Below are 17,699 nucleotides of genomic sequence, written 5' to 3'. Positions count from 1 at the left end.
AGGTCCTTGCCCAATAGCCAAACCCACTGTCCCAGCCGATAAGTCGGCGCTAGTCACTGTCTCTTGTCGGCGTAACACTTTTGAGCAGCTGTAGCAGATAAGAGAGCCCTGCGTGGCCTCCGCCAGGCTAAGCGGCAGTGCCTGACTGTCTGCTCAGCAGACCAGACACCCACATTGGTCTCCTGGTCGGCAAACATGAGCGGAGCATACCCATACTGGCACTCGAATGGTGACATACCTAAGGAGGAGTGCCACACAGTGTCGTGGGCGAACTCCACATATAATAGGTGCTCAGACCAAGAGGATGGGCAGGAACACACCAGACAGCAGAGGGTGCACTCCAAGTCTTGGTTGACCCTCTTGGTCTGGCCGTTGGATTGGGGATGGAAGCCAGGGCACAAGCTGGCCTCTGCCCCCAACAACCGACAAAAAGCCCCTCAGAAATGGCTAGTGAATTGAAGCCCACGGTCTGACACGATGGCACTAGGCAGCCCATGAAGATGGAGAACTTGTGTAAGCAATAATTTGGCTGCCTCCTTCGCTGATTGCAGGTTTGGCAGTGCAAAGAAGTGGCTGGCCTTGGAGAACCTGTTGGCGAACACCAATATCACCATGTTGCCCCTTGATGGGGGCAGTCCTGTGATAAAATTGAGCGGGGTCCTGGGGTCCTTGCGCAGGTGCGACAGGAGTTCACAAATGCTCAGATGTCAGGTTCCATGCAGGGCCACTAAAACCACCAATGGAGAAACTCGAACGTCTGTGTGACTCCTGGGTGTGCCGAAAAGGGGGATGAATGTCCCCACTTGAGGACCTGCGCTCTAACCGCCCCAGAGGGCCTCCACCCAGCTCTGGTTCAGCAAGGAGGGCCTGATGTACTGCCTTCTCAACCCCCCACTGGGTTGGTGCTACGACGCAGGCCCTGGGGATAACAGTTTAGGCTAGAGCAGAAGAAGGCAAGGATTCCCACTGGTGGGAGAGAGCATTTGGTTTGGCATTCTTAGTGCCCGGCTAGTATGATAAATTGAAGTCAAACCGGGCAAAGAACAGTCCCCATCTGGCCTGGCGCGGTTTAAGTCGCTTGGCCTGCTGTATGTACGCCAAGTTCTTGTGGTCTGTCCAGACCAGGAAGGGGTGTTTTGCTCCCCCAGCCAGTGCCTCCACTCCTTGAGGGAGAGCTTAACCGCCAGTAATTCACGGTCACCCACGTCATGACACCGAAAGAAGTAGGCACAGGGATGCAGTTTCTTGTCCTTTCCTGATCGCACCATCACCCACCTCAGATATGTCTACCTCAATGACAAATGGAAGCTCCACATCAGGGAGCTGAAAACGGCTTCAAATGTCTACTGAGCCTTGATGGACCAGCAGAACTGACCAGACACCTTCCTGGTTAATGCGTCAGTGGGGCTGCTACCGTTCTTAACTTCATTAAGTTCATAACGAACCTGTGGTAAAAATTTGTGAAGCCCAGGAAGAATTGGACCAGACGCACCGAGGTGAGTCTATGCCAGTTCTCTACAGCCCATACCTTGACGGGGTCCAGCTTGTGGGAGATGACAAATCCCAAAAATGAGAGTTTGTGCATGGAATGTGGACTTCTCCAGCTTGATGAAGAGGTGTTTCTTGAGCAGGAGCTGGAGGACCCACCTAACACAGTGTAACATGTTTGACTACCGTTTGGCTGTATATCAAAATGTTGTCTAGGTAGACGAACACGTACCTGTCAAGGGCTTCCCTTAAGACATCATTGATGTACCGTTGGAAGATGGCAGGTGCGTTCATCAAACCAAAAGGGCATGACGAGATATTTGTAGTGCCTGGAGAAGGTGATGAATGCCGTCTTCCACTCGTCTCCCTCTCGGATTCTCACCAAGTTGTCAGTGCTACGCAGGTCCAATTTAGTAAAAATGGAGGCCTGCCACAGTGCCTCAAATGCTGAGGTTATGAGGGGCAATGGATAGCGGTCCTTGTCGGTTATTATTTTGCTAAGGCCCCCGGTAGTCTATACAGGAGCGTAGTCCACCGTGTTTCTTAACGACAAAGAGAAACCCCACACCAGCCGGGGAAGTAGATGGCCGGATGAACCCTAGGGTTAAGGCTTCCTGTATATATTCATCCATTACCTGATGTTCAGTGGCCTCTAGGGGGACTGGAGCCCGGGAGGAGATTTATGGCCATATTATATAGCCAGTGAGGAGGCGATAGTTGGGCCTTCTGTTAAGCTAAATGCTTCCCTAAGGTCCCAGTATTCCTGGGGGACTCGAGACAGGTCCAGACCATTGGAATTATGACCAGACCCAGACTGAGGCTTGGGTAGCTGCAAACAGGAGTTCTGACATGTCAAACCCCAAGTCAGCACTAACTGGCTCAGCCAGTCTACCTGAGGATTATGTCACTGAAGCCAGGGGTACCCCAAAATCAGTTGCAAATCGGGAGCATGGATAATAAATAGCGCAATCTGTTCAGTGTGTGGGCCGACTCACAACGTGACTGGACGAGTCTGATGGCTAACAACCCGTGGCTCAAAGGCCTGACCATCAATAGCAGCAATGGGTTGGGGTTCGTCCAGTGGAACCAGCGGCAGGGCTAACTGGTTGGCTAACCCTGCATCAAGAAAGTTGCCCGCCATTCCTCAGTCCACAAATTCCTGGAGACATGTTTCAGATGTTCCCCAAGCAATTATGGTACTGAGGAACAACCTTTTAGCTCGGGGAGGAATGTTTGAGTTCGTCAGAGGTCCTCCCTCCCCCTGATGGATGTTGTTTTTTTCCCAGAGCTCAGGACAAGCTGGGCGGAGATGACCTGAGCTTCCGCAGTACAGACACCTCCTTTCCCGCATCCGAGCTTCGTGCTCACTTTGGGAAAGGTGGGTGTGTCCGAGCTGCATTGGATGGGGTCCGGACTCCCCCTGCTTGTCAGGCACATGAACAGGGCTAAGGGTGCACGGAGCACTGCGAGAGCCTCGACGGACCTCTTGTCCCCGTGCTGTGTTCCTCCCCCGTACACAATTGTCAATTCGCAACAACAGATTGATCAGGTCGTCAAGAAAGGCAGGAGATTCTCCATAGACAAGTTCATCTTTAAGCTCCTTGCTGAGGCCCTGCTGGAAAGCGACTATCAGCGCTATGGGATTCCACCCACTCTTGGCCACCATAGTGCTGAATTCAATGGCATAATCAGCCACCGCTCTTTTTCCCTGACGTATATTAAGGAGACGGTAGCCCGTCTCCCCTCCAGCAACCAGATGGTCAAAAGTTCACTTAAGGGCAACAGAGAACTCTCCCGAAGTGCCACGTATGTCAGTTTGGTGCTGCCAGATAGGGGTGGCCCATGCCATAGCCCACCCAGTCAGAAGGGAGATGATGTACGCCACCTTCACTTGCTTTGTGGGGAACCAAGAGGGCGAAAGCCAGTGAGCATTGGAGGAGGAACCCCCTACACCCTCCTGCCTCACCGGCATAGTGCTCAGGGGCAGGGATCAACAGCTCTGAATGCAAGAGAGGCTGGATTGGGGCTGGCTCTGCTGCTGCTGAAGGCGCAGGCATTTGTATGGCATCAGGGCTAGTCTGTGCCAAGAGGTCTGTCAGGCCCTGTAACTGAGAAATGATCTGTTGTAGGGCCTGCTCATGTCAACCAATGGTTGCCCCCTGATTAGTCAGAGGCACCTTTACCTGTTCTAACTACTGTGCTGGGTCCATGGCTGGGTCTTTCTGTAATGGTGCGCAAACCCAGGACAGATAGGTGACGACACCGATACTCTGCTGGGTGATCTACCACGCTTTAATGATGGTGGGCCTGTGTGCAAAACAAGAGAAGTCGGAGTCGAACCCCGGCTACTTTGTTGCTAGGCGAACAAGCTCCTGCTAGACTGCGGTGGCCATAAAAGGACTTGAGCATATATCGCACTTCAAAGGAATGGAGGATGACAAAACAGGGGGAAAAACTAAACACCATGCCAAGCATGGAAAAAGGGAAATCAAAGGACACCACGGGAAAAATGGCAGCCCCGATGTACTGGGGAAAACCAAACTCTAAAGGAACTTTAGTGGCTAAGGGGAGCCTCGGGAGAGAGACAGACTTGAGAGAGAAATCTGGAAAAGGGAGGGGACATGCAAAAACACCGACACCCTCACAGACCTCCATACCCAGAGTTACCGGTTAGGAGCTTGGCTCAAAACTTTAGCAAGGACCCAGCAGTGAGTGACTGGGTCACTGGGCTTATATAGACCTAGCCCAGCTATTGGGCATCAAGCCTGATTGGTAATGTACCTGACTTGAGGCCTCCCCCTGGTGGCCAGAGGGGGTCTTAGCCTAGTGCCAGCCCTCACAAGCCCTGCCACAAAATGGCCTGCTAACATAATTTCAGTGATCTTCTCGTTAGCTCAGGAGAAAGTGTTCATGAGGACGAGGCAGCTGATATCACTCTGTCATGCTGATTAGAAGAGCAGACTGGTTGCTTTAAAAAGGTGGTGTTGCTCGAAGTTTTTTTCTGTTAACCATGGTTACCAAGGAAACACATGCAGTCAGCATTGCATTGCGTCAAAAGGGCTTCACAGGCAAGGACATTGCTGCTTGTATGATAGCAACTAAATAAACCATTTATCAAATCATCAAGAACATTGGTCCAATTGCAGTGAAGAAGGCTTCAGGGTGCCCAAGAAAGTCAAGCATGCACCAAGACCATCTACTAAAGAGGATGCGACTATGGGATCAGTTCACCACCAGTGCAGAGCTTGCTCAGGAATGGCAGAAGGCAGATGTTAGTGCATCTGCACACACCGTGAGGTGAAGGCTTTTGGAGGATGTCTTGGTGTCAAGAAGTACAGCAAAGAAGCCCCTTCTCTCCAAGAAAAACATGAGTCCTGTGTCATGCCAACAGCGAGGCATCCTGAGACCATTCATGTGTGGGGTTGCTTCTCATCCAAGGGAGTTGGTTTGCTGAAAAGTTTGCCTAAGAACACTGCCATGAATATGGAATGGTATCAAAACATCCTCGAAGAGGAACTTCTCAAAACAATCCAAGAGCAATTTGGTGATGAACAATGTTTTTTCCAGCATGACGGAGCACCATGTCACAAGGCAAAAGTAATAACCAAGTGGCTCGGTGAACAAAACATTGAAATTTTGGGTCCATGGCCAGGAAACTCCCCAGATCTCACTCATTGACAACCTGTGGTCAATCCTCAAAGAAGTTAAACAAACAAAAACACAGAAACTGTGATCAACTCCAAGCACAGATTAGGCAAGAATGGGTTGCCATCGGTCAATATTTTGCCCAGAAACTGATATCTAGCATGCCAAGGCAAATTGCAGAAGTCTTAAAAAAGAAGGGCCAATACTGTAAATATTAAATCTTTGCTTAAACTGTATGTCAATAAAAAGTTGAAAAACCTATTTGTACTTCACTATACCATATAAACATTGGACAAAAGGCTCTAAAATAAACTGAAAACCAAAATTTGTGTCAATCTCAAAACTTTTGGCCATGAAGGTAGTATTTTATCAGGATAAAATCTAGATACAATACATGTGAAACCACCAAATGTAAATGGGGTTTGAGAGTACCTAGACTCCTTGTTGACCCCCAGAACAGCACAAAATTGTCAAGATTATATTATTGATTTTCAGTGGTGAGTATAGACCATTGACCTAATCAAGCTGATATGGTCTTGGAGTTCATATAACACGTTGTTGTGTGTGCATTCTCTGGTTGTGATTCATTTAGTTTGCATCGTTTATGACTGTCTGCTGTGTGACCCGGTGTGGGCCCTCCAGGGCTACATTAACAATTTCTACCCAATTCATTCATCACAGATCGCACGCTGGCTTAAGGCCTTCATCAGCATCGGGGGGAAGTGAGCCTGGTCTAGATGTCTCGGCCTGCTTAGTGCAACTGAGAGTGCTACGAAACCATTTTGCGAGTTGTTTTTGGAAGTGAACTGTTGTCACTGCAGTATGATCATAGGACCACATCACTGTTAGCGGCATTATAATCCTTACTGCCGTGCCAGTTTAGATGTTAGTTGAGTCACATCTGAAAATCTCTGAGCAACAGTTATTCGGATGTTACATTACAGGGTTCCCTTTATGATGGCCCAATCGCTTCATGTCATCTCAAGCAGAAGATAAGAACATTCTAGAACCTTGTTTAGATGCTTGGAGATACCGGGATTAGAATTGTCTTGTGGCCGGATTTATAGTGGTGCTTTTGCCACGATGGTCCTTTTTTGGAATCAGCTAATCATCGTCTGTGTAACTAGAGAATAAGTAGATGCTTGAAAGAGTAAAAAATCACTCGCATTTATTTGTCAGTAAATCTTAAAGTAAGGTTTGTGCATTGCATCATTGTTGTGCCACTAAAACAAACAAACAAACTAAAATCTTGACATTAATTGGTGAGTCAGAAACTTTAGCGTACATTTTGCAAAGAGTGGCATGACTTTTTAAAGTATGATTCTGCCGTCAGTACCTTGCATTGTCTCTTACAACATATAAGGACAGTTGTCTTTAAATATATGAAGCCTTGTGATGGACCTCAGTGAGTATTCTCCATTTTAACTACATATTATCTACATATTACACTACATATTATCTGAAGGATTTGCCGGCCTAATCGGGTATCCAAGAATCGATCCCACCTCAGGACTAAAACCATCTCTTGAAGACAGGCCTCCATGTGCACTGTGGTTTAGGTTAAGCCAGGGTTTAATTGAGGTCTCTAGAAGCGGCACACAGCAAATGCGAACAGTCTCGGTTTGATTATGCAAATGTGTTGGGTGTAGGGGAAGGGCTAAGGGGGAGGGGGTGCTGTGCAGTGGACTTGCATAATAACATTATGAAAAGTTGAAATTGATTAGGACACCGCCCCAGGTTCCAGGGCCCACAGAGAGGGAGATATAAAACCATACAATATGTACAAAGTCTGCAAGATATGTGGCTAAGATGTAAAGCATTGATTACATGTCAATAGAAATTGTCCCAAACATAAATCATGATGTTTGCCGCTGGACATACACATTTCTCTGTTTTTCTTATATTGCATTGGTTTTGTGGTTTTGGTAAAATCTTCTTATAACTGGCCTATGTAATAAAGTCTCTATGAGGTTTTGAAATGATACACAGCATGGTTCCTGAAACATTAGTATTTACTGGTATTCAGTGTGGAAAGAGCTTAGGAGTTTTATTTTTAAATCATCTCAATTTTATGTAACACTCTTGAATAAAGCAGCACCAATGCAAGACCCATGCAAACCGATGGCTAGACTTGAGGTGATACATTCATGTATGCTATTTTACTATAAAGCCCTTTGTAAAGAAATTACAAATTTTTAATTTGCCGTAGCTAATGCAGCTTGTCTCATAGACAGGACAGATTCATGGGAAGACAAATTGCAGTAGGCCTATTGCACACTACACGTATGATATGTCTAAACTCGACCCTGTTTCCCTGCATCTTGATATTGGCTGAAGATTATACCTTTTAAAACATTCAGTTAATTATAAACTGGTATTAAAGCAGGAAATTGCAGTCAAATGCACTTAAGAATTAAAATTGAGGAATTTAGGAAATGACAAGTAATTTCAGATATGCACTGGTAGTTGAGTTAGTTAATTCCTTTTAAATATTCAGTGTCAAATGGTGTCCAGCTGGACTTAAATGATCATTGTAAAAGTTAATTCAGCAAGAGTGTTTTTTAAAGGTCTTAAAATATTTTATTTTGACAAGCTGACTGACTGCATTGATGGCTGCTGGTCTTTTGCCTGCTCAGGGTTCCTCAGGGTATAGCTTGCACATGTCAATATGCACGGCTGCCCCCCTGCTGTCTTTGTCTGAACCTGGGTGTCAAGAAAAAAGTGACTGACCTTAGATCAGTGGCCCCAGGATTCAATGGGCAGTTTGCAGCACTCTAAAAATAGCTGTGAGTTTGCTAGCTGGATTGAGAGTGCAGGAGGTGAAATGTATCTTATTTCGGATAGCTGCTTCAACAGCAATCATGCATGAAATGAGTTGAAAATTCAGAGTAAACATCCAAAACTAATGTTATGTAGTATCTCAAACCTTGTTAATGTTTTTGGGTTTCCTGATATTTAATGTTAACTTTCCACAGCTAGCTGTTGTAAGATAGCCAGCAAAAAGTTACTGCATCAAGTTCAATTTTCAAATTCAAAGCCATGATCATTATTCACGTCCATTGTGATCATTTTAGGTGTTTTCTGTCATGCGAATGAGACATGAGGTAGTTGGATACATTGATGAAAATGATGCTTCTCTCTCCAACACTCATGGTCTCCTCAGCTGTAATTGGGCAGTAAGCGTTCATGTGTTTTGGGGGAGTGGCTTTGGAAGGAGGCCTGGTATTTTATTCAAAAACCAACAGTTTTAGATGGTTTCTACAAAATTACTTACTGCACCTTTAATCCTCAAACTGAGTTAAGTGGACAGTTTTCTTAGTTGTCTGACAAAACACCCTCCAGATGGAAGCATCAGTGATATATAAACAATTAAAGGTGTGACGTGGAGACATCTGTCATGTTCTTATTGAAATCTCCCTTCCTCTCCACCAGTCTGTTCACAGTTCTCGCGGGGTGTCTATGCCATCTTCGGCTTCTATGACAAGAAGTCGGTGCACACGATCACATCATTCTGTGAGACGCTGCACGTGTCCTTCATCACACCCAGCTTCCCGGCGGAAGGGCTCAACCAGTTCGTGCTGCAGATGCGGCCCGACATCAAAGGTCCCCTTATCAGCCTGGTAGAGTACTACAAGTGGGAGAAGTTTGCCTATCTATACGACAGCGACAGAGGTATGCACACAGAACTCTCACACACAGACACTCTCTCTCTCACAGACACACACACACTCACACACACACACAAAGAGACAGGTGTAAGTATGATATAGGGGGAGTCCTTTGTTTGTGTGTGTGTGATAGTAATTCAAGACTGTGTGCTTCATCACTAAGTAGTACAACTAATTACTAAAGTGTCTGTTTTACTAACAGGGGTGTGTGTTTCACCATTTCATTTGACACACATACAGTCACTCACACAAACACATTAAAGTATCCGATAGCTTGTCGTATTAATGTGTGAACTGAGTCAGATGTACAGGAGCTTCACTCCTCAGAGACTGCATGCAGGGAGTGTTTATAGATCTGGGCAAATGTAGAGAATGTAAACACGTAAGCATTTGCTGTGCACTTGGTGTGGTCTTTTTTCACACATTATCATATACACACACACACACACACACACACACACAAACACGTATTCTCTGTTTGTACACATAATAGTTACTGAAACACATTTATGGATGTCATGGATCAGGGCTGGCCAGTTACAATCACAGTACCAGAATTCACACCAGTGCTGCAATGCATGACTAATAATGTATGTGTTACCAATAATTTTATTATCTACTGTAATTACACAAGACTAGGCAAACAGTGGCTGGTATTGAATCGACTATTAGTGGTGTATGTATGTGTATATATATTCATCCTTGAAGTTCAGCAGTGCAGTTTTATTGGTCGCTTGCTTTAACGACTTTAACGAGACAGGGAGTGTGATGTCTCAGCATGCACTGTGGGGAGACAGCAATGGCTTCTTGCATTTTTGCAGTGTTATCACTTGAGCTTTGAGCGTATGTTGTGTCATGGTGTTTTTTGATCCTCTGGTTGGTTGGCTGTTTTTTGTACAGTTAGGCTAAGGCCAGTATCTTTGGGTGGAGGGTGGTGGGGCATCGTCCGCCCGAGGCAGGGGAGTGTAGCCGTCCCTAGATCTGTGACTGCAAGCAGAGGATTGAACATCTCCTCGAGAGACCTACATGTGAAAGCAGCCATGTACCCTGATTTTATCAGAGAGAGAGAGACAGAGAGAGGCAGGAGTGGTGAGAGAGGGGAGTGAATAAATGTGGGAGGGAGGTGGGGGAGGACAGAGGCAAGAGGAAGAAGAAAGAAACAGGATGAAGGAGAAGAAACTGAGTAGGCAAAAGAGCAAAAAAGAAAAGGAGCGAGAAACATGAGAGAGAAAAAGAAAGAGAGAGGGTCCTCTGGGTATTGCAGCCCTTCTTTGTACTATAGAGGACTGATTCCTCAAGGTAGTAATTTAGTGCAATGGTGGTTTTGATTAAGATAGCACTGAGGTTAGATTAGAGCAGAGATGGTGCCTAACTGAGATGGAAGCCCATTTTAAACGAAGCAGTAGAAGCTATTTATTACGACAGCCTGTGTAATTAAGGCTGGAGCGATGGATGATCACTGCGGCTTTGGATATTCAGAGCAGCGAAGTAAAGTCTAACATTGTAAACATATGTATGCTTGGACACACACACATACACACACCTTACCACACACATTTACACCCCCCCCCCACACCTAATTCCTTCCCACAAGATTGTTCATTAACATCCCATTTTTATCTACATTAAAAGCTATACTACTGAAGCACATACAAATATAAATAACAACCGAATATAATTATTTTTCTTTGTCTCTGTCATGCTTTCTCTATATACCTCGCCTTTTGTTGTTGTCTCTCACTGTCTCTGCAGGTTTGTCCACTCTGCAGGCCGTCTTAGACACGGCGGCGGAGAGGAAGTGGCAGGTGACCGCCATTAACGTGGGCAACCTGAAGGATGAGCGGAAGGATGAGGCATACCGCTCACTCTTCCTGGACCTGGAGAACAAGAAGGAGAGGAGAGTCATCCTGGACTGTGAACAGGACAAGGTCAGAGACATCATGGAGCAGGTAAGCTGGACCATACTATTTGTTTCTTTCTCTCTGTCTCTCTCTCTCACACACACACACACACACACACACACACACAAACACACACACCCAAACACACTTTCATGTGCTTGACAATCCTACATTCCCACTTTGTTTTTTAATTCCGAGGCAGTAAGTCATACTCCTTAATGCCTTTGCTGCATTTTCTGATACATGAGCATAATTGGCTGTCTCAGGTCCCAGGACACACGGCTGTGTGTCATGTGGCAGCACTTAATAGAGTGGCACCATCTAAAAGAGTTTGCCAAAGTGTTGGGTGACATAACCACATTCCCCCAAAGGCATGGTTAAAAAGGGAAAGATCTACTTATAGGTGATGTTCTGCTACACACATTTGTATTGTATGTAATATTTTTGTATGCTCCCTACCTTCCAGGATATTGGAGTGAGTAGTAACTGGATATGACGTGGAAATTAATTTGCTTCCTATCGGTTTGGCACTGTTCTCCCCTGCTCTGTGTCACAGTGATTAGAGCAGGAGAAGCACAGCAAAAGAGGCAGAGTGCACAGGCTGGCTATAACATAAATAGTGGCGTGTGTGTATGTGTGTGTGTGTGTGTGTGTGTGTGTGTTTCCTTCCAAGATAATTAAACATCAAGCTCACTCTCATAAAATGTTAAAAAGAATGTTAAAAGAAAGGAAAATGTATGTGTTAGGCCATTAGGACATTTGACAGTGTAATTGCTTTCTTCTGTAGAGTTTTAGAGTTAGGAGATTTTATGACATTTTACACCATATATACATGTGTATGTAATTAACATGCAAAATGTTCCTGTTTCCCAGACAGGTTGAAAGACATTTGTAGACTGTAGAGGGGCACTACCTAAAAACATAAACCTTACAGACTGACAAAACACAAATAATTTCTCAGATTTCTCGCCGAATTCACAGACGTAAACTTTAACAATGGACCATCCCATCATGTGACAGATCGAGGATTGTTGGACTAGTGTCCTTCAGCACAACTGGCACATTTTTGCAGGACCGCTTGTGCCACTTCCTCACATTTCAAGCTGGTTTCTCTCACCAGCGACTTCATGGCGTCCGAACCACTGCACCCTCTCAGAGCGTTCTCCAAATTCCGTGGGCGGAAGCTTGTGAATCAGTCTGCTCTTTTTTCGCAGCTTGTTTTGTTGGTGAAACAGAGGTCAAGCTGTCAAATGAAACCATCTGCATTCCAAAATAATGTTTATTTATTATCGCAGTGACTGTTGGTGGTGGCATTTATTTCCAGATCAGTATATTGTAACACGGTCAGACATTATTTGGGCTGATGTTGGCACGTGTGCTCTTCTGTCGTTCTCAGGTCATCACTATTGGCCGGCATGTGAAAGGCTACCATTACATCATCGCTAATTTTGTGAGTTGATCGAGTGAAATCTCTTTTCCTGACCACATCTTTTCTTTCTGCATGAAGGGATATGAGTGTGAGTGTGAGTGTGTGTCTGTGTGCATGCACAGGTCTAGTATTAGTGTTTAGATGAACTGTGTACTTGTTATTAATGTTTTAAATTGCAAATCTTCAGTGATAATAATAATCTTTATGGGTCTGTGTATGTGTTGTGACTGGGTTCAGGGCTTTTTGGACGGAGACCTGTCGAAGATACAGTACGGTGGAGCAAACGTGTCTGGCTTTCAGATCGTGGATTTCGACGACCCTCTTGTCTCTAAGTTTGACCAGCGTTGGGAGGCTCTGGAGGAGAAGGAGTACCCTGGGGCTGACAGCAAGATCAGAGTGAGTGTGTGTGTGTGTGTGTGTGTGTGTGTGTGTGTGTGTGTGTGTGTGTGTGTGGTTGTGTGTGTATAAATGTATGCATGTGAATTTTCTGTTCACTGCAGCTGTGCAGCCCTGATTTCTACCTCTGAAATACACTACTTCTCAAACCAAACCAGTGTTATTTGGACATTCTAGCTGCAGTGAGGTTGATGAAAGTCATTATGTTGTTCAGGTTCATGTTTTTTGTGTGATATTTAATAAAAACTTTGTGTTTGTTTGTGTGTGTGTGTGTGTGTGTGTGTGTGTGTGTGTGTGTGTGTGTGTCTGTCTGTGTGATCTATATCTGCAGTACACATCTGCTCTGACGTATGATGCTGTTCGGGTGATGACAGAAGCATTCCGCACCCTTCATAAGCAAAGGATCGACATCAGTCGCCGTGGCAACAATGGGGACTGCTTGGCCAATCCAGCAGTGCCTTGGGCTCAGGGAGTGGAGATAGAACGTGCCCTCAAAGAGGTTCATATATTACCTATGAAATGACAAGCTGAAATGACTCAGTATTATGTGGTCTGAACATTCGGTGTATTTGCATGTGTGTGTATGTGGGTGCTTTTAGGTGCATGTGGATGGACTTACAGGAAACATCCAGTTTGACCAGTATGGCAAGAGAGTGAATTACTCTGTCAACCTTATGGAGCTGAAAAACAGTGGCCCAGTAAAGGTATGACACTCTTTTATGCACGCACACACACACACACACACACACACACACACACACACACACACACACACACACACACACACACACACACACACAAAATCTAAAATTTTGACAACTTGACCTGAGTTTACCATGCACATAATCTTAAAGGGATATCTTGGCTAAATGCTTTTAGGCAGAGTGTCCAAAGTGTGCTCTGAATCTCCTGTTCAGAGCTGTTCCCTGCAGCTCCCTAATCTGACTAACCTTTCTCTATACTTTAGTGTGCTGATTACATCCAGCTAGTTTGCACATTTGGCTTTTGAAAGCATAGTGTGAGTATACATCTTATAGGATGGGTATGTTTCCACCAGATTGGCTACTGGAATGAGGTTGACAAAATGGTGGTCACCAAGTCAGACCTTTTCTCCAATGAAACCACAGGTTTGGAGAACAAGACAGTTATTGTGACAACCATTCTGGTAAGGTGATGCTACTTATTATGTATAAACATAAAATATACAGGCAGCATCTGGTTTTGATGCATCTGCACATGCAACCATGTGGTACTGTGCATGCTTTCTCTCTGTAGGAAGCGCCCTATGTGATGCTGAAGAAGAATGCGGAGTTGTTTACTGACAATGATCGCTACGAAGGATACTGTGTGGATCTGGCAGCCGAGATCGCAAAGCATTGTGGGATTAAGTACCAGCTAAAGATCGTGGGTGACGGGAAGTATGGTGCGAGAGACAGTGTCTCCAAAATCTGGAATGGCATGGTTGGCGAGTTGGTGTATGGGGTGAGGAGTCACACATTCATACACTCACACACTCACACACTCCATACATGATGTCAGTTGTCATAGCCCGTTCCGTACTTCGAACCTCAAGTATGGCTCGGCTTGAAATACCATGCTTCAAGTCTCGTGGAAGACAAGCATCAAGAGTATTCTCTGTCCTGGGTCCCAGATGGTGGAATGAACTTCCGATTCCTGTCCTTTGCAGTCTTCAAACACAGAGTGAAGACCCATCTATTCATGGAATATTTAAATGACCACTGACCCTGCTCCTGTACTAACTAAACTAGTACTTATTGTAGGGTATTGTTTATTACACTGATGTTGTCTAACAAACTCTAGTACTTATTATTTATTGCACTTTATCATTGTCTAAGATAGACCTTATGTATTACTTCTAGGCATCAGTATTGATCCCTGTATTTCTACTATTGGTACATTGGACTCTAAGCTACTGTATTGTACTAGGATGTATTCTATGAGTAAATGACAAAGCACTTTTGTAAGTCCCTCTGGATAAGAGCGTCTGCTAAATATGTAATTGTAAATATGTATACACACACACTCACACTCATATACTCACACACTCACACACACACTCCCCTCAACCAGTGTCAAATTCACACATACTCACACACTCATATGCACACACACATGCACAATCCCATTAACCAGTTGTCAACAAAATTTGACAAAACAAAACTCAACAAAACTGTGTTAACAAAATTGTGTTGATAAAAGGTTTAGAAATGCAACAATAACAAGGCAAAAAAAAGAATAAAAATCCACACAATCCATACCAGTATAACTGGCAGTTTTCATCAAAACTAAAACTATGCCTGAATTAAAAAAAAACTAAAATGTGAAGCAAATCTGCATGGCACCAAAAGCTTCTTCCCTCTTTCTGTCTCGCTCTGTCCTTCCCTCTTTCTTCTGGCCAGAAAGCGGACATAGCTATAGCCCCTCTGACCATCACACTGGTGCGTGAGGAGGTCATTGACTTCTCCAAGCCCTTCATGAGCCTGGGCATCTCCATCATGATCAAGAAGCCCCAAAAGTCCAAGCCAGGCGTGTTCTCCTTCCTGGACCCGCTGGCCTATGAGATCTGGATGTGCATCGTGTTCGCCTACATCGGCGTGAGCGTGGTGCTCTTCCTCGTTAGCCGCTTCAGTCCGTACGAGTGGCACACAGAGGAGTTCGAGGATGGCCAGCTGGGTCCCAGCGAGTCCACCAATGAGTTCGGCATTTTCAACAGTCTGTGGTTTTCCTTGGGTGCTTTCATGCGGCAGGGATGTGACATTTCACCCAGGTTGGTGAACGTCTGATCAAGGTTGGGTTTGCAATCCTTGGTCATAGGTTGTGTGAGCAAATACCCACCTGGTGAGGGGGCTGCAAGTAGCAATAATTAATTTTTCCAATTGATTTCCAATTGGAAATTCCAATTGTGATTTATTAATCACATTATGAAACAGCCATTATACTGACACTGACATACTGAGGTTCTGCACTAAATCTGTTTTAAACATGGGCGCCTCCATGTGGGGGAACTGCTCTGTGGAGCATAAACTGGTTAATTTGAGGACAACAAAGCAATTTGATTCTTCATCTCAGGTGAACTGCACTTGATAGTAAAAGGTAAAAATAATAATCAGTTTCAGAAATACTGATTGCTAATTTTTGGTGGCAAAAAATTACTTATTGCTTCTTTAAAACTAAACACTCATGCAATTAAATGTTTTATATAATTTCATCTGTATGAGCTATTTTTCTGTGTAAAGTTTCCAGTGTTTTTAAGTGTTGGCCAGTCAATGTGTTTTGCATGTAGGTCTCTGTCTGGGCGTATAGTTGGTGGTGTGTGGTGGTTCTTCACCCTCATCATTATCTCGTCCTACACGGCAAACCTGGCTGCTTTCCTCACTGTGGAGAGGATGGTGTCACCAATCGAGAGTGCAGAGGACCTTGCCAAGCAGACTGAGATTGCCTACGGAACCCTAGACGCAGGCTCAACCAAAGAGTTTTTTCGGGTGAGGTTCTGGAGCAAAGCATCTTGGGAAATGTATTTTTCAAAACCAAAGCTAAATGTGTTTTGCTCTAAAACAAGAAGATAAGGTTGGTTGAAGTTTCAAACATTTCGCTTCCTTGATCTCCTGTTCATTTGTGCTCTCATGTTATTTCATTTCTTGTTCTTCTCCTTCTCTGTCTACCCACTCTGGATCTCAACCTGTCCTCTCCCCTCTCTATTTTGCCTGTAACAAAAAAACGATCTCTCTTCTCACTTTTTTATTTATTTATTTTTTTTTTAAATTAAATTACTCCACCCCCTAACCCTTGGCCCTTCCTGCCTAATCCTCTCCACCCGCCTGCATCTAGAGGTCAAAGATCGCCCTGTTTGACAAGATGTGGCAGTATATGAACAACGCCGAGCCATCCGTCTTCGTGAAAAACACGGTGGAGGGTGTCTTGCGTGTGCGCAAGTCCAAGGGCAAATACGCCTACCTGCTGGAGTCCACCATGAATGAATACATCGAGCAGCGCAAGCCCTGCGACACCATGAAGGTCGGCGGCAACCTGGACTCCAAGGGCTACGGCATCGCCACACCCAAAGGATCTGCTTTAAGGTGGGTGGAGTAGTATAACAATATGACCCATGTTGTTATAGTATCCCACCTACCCTGATGTAGGCCAGGGGTCCCTCTGACAATGGAGGTAACCTAGGTAACTGCAGCTGAGAAGGAGTAGGGATTGGTAACCTAGGCAACCAGGAATTGGGTAACCTAGGTAACCACAGGCTGAGCGAGAAGGAGACAGGAGCCTTTAGAGGAATGCAGGCTTAGGGGTAACCTAGGCAACTGCTGAGAGAGTGTTGAATGTGGTGACAAGTTAGCAGTTGGTTGTCTAGGCAACTAAATCATAGGTGAACGTAATGCACATATCTGAAATTAGAGAGTCCTTAGTGACAAGGAAGACAGATATAACCTAGGCAACAAGAAGGTTTCTAAAGCAAACAAGACAGCAAGTTGGTTTTTGTAAATGCTTCTGAAATTTACATGTTGCATTTAGCAACAAAAGTGATTGAAGATGAAGTTAGCCTATGCATTTTGCCATAGAAATAACAGAGTGAGATAGATGTTTTCAAGACAGGGTTCTCAAAGATACTGCAGGTTGTAGGACTGATTGCAAAGCCTTGTTCAGCTGTTTGTGCTAATACTATCCTGTCCCTACATTCAGTGAGGCAAACACTGGCAAATGGCTACAATTAATTCACCAGATGTTAATCTGGATGCAGCCACCATTTTAAACTTCTATCTGCTTAGATCCTCAAACAAGCTGCTAGTACGTGACAAATTAACTGTCTAAGATCTAGCTGATGTATAAAAAAATTGTCCCAAATGTCTGAATTTCAACCAATTTGGCTATGAGCTGAGATTCAACCAATGTGGCCTTGCAATGTGTACATTTGCCAGTAATATTTTGTCTCATTGAGCACAGATTTAATGATGCCTTGCAACCAGACTGTCATGAAAAATCTGATGTCCCACTTACAATCAGTAAATCATCAATGCATGTGGTTTGGTGCACAAACTACTGAACTACTGAATGTGTCCTGACACTACTGAATGTCAAAATATAAAGTTTTCAGAGGTCTACGAATTTATAGTAATGTGACTGCGAATGCCAGTGATGATGCACTGT

The 17,699-nt window shown here is 44.7% G+C and overlaps 1 protein-coding gene across 5 annotated transcripts in view; it reads left to right on the top strand.

Moving 5' to 3' along the window:
* gria2a (glutamate receptor, ionotropic, AMPA 2a) overlaps positions 1-17,699 on the top strand; it is a 30,161-nt gene that overhangs the window by 6,509 nt on the left and 5,953 nt on the right. For all 5 annotated transcript variants that reach the window (XM_027029402.3, XM_027029400.3, XM_081714422.1 and 2 more), the window contains exons 3-13: positions 8,566-8,805; positions 10,554-10,750; positions 12,099-12,152; positions 12,369-12,527; positions 12,859-13,026; positions 13,127-13,231; positions 13,585-13,692; positions 13,803-14,009; positions 14,948-15,315; positions 15,832-16,030; positions 16,377-16,624. In XM_027029402.3, coding sequence (XP_026885203.1) covers positions 8,566-8,805; positions 10,554-10,750; positions 12,099-12,152; positions 12,369-12,527; positions 12,859-13,026; positions 13,127-13,231; positions 13,585-13,692; positions 13,803-14,009; positions 14,948-15,315; positions 15,832-16,030; positions 16,377-16,624 — 2,053 coding nt within the window. The remainder of the gene's footprint in view (positions 1-8,565; positions 8,806-10,553; positions 10,751-12,098; positions 12,153-12,368; positions 12,528-12,858; positions 13,027-13,126; positions 13,232-13,584; positions 13,693-13,802; positions 14,010-14,947; positions 15,316-15,831; positions 16,031-16,376; positions 16,625-17,699) is intronic.

This window comes from Electrophorus electricus, chromosome 5, assembly GCF_041902795.1.
Source record: "Electrophorus electricus isolate QZ-2024a chromosome 5, ASM4190279v1, whole genome shotgun sequence".
Taxonomy (NCBI): Eukaryota; Metazoa; Chordata; class Actinopteri; order Gymnotiformes; family Gymnotidae; genus Electrophorus; species Electrophorus electricus.
Note: the sequence above shows the minus strand (reverse complement) of the source record. Positions and strands in the feature narration are given on the sequence as shown.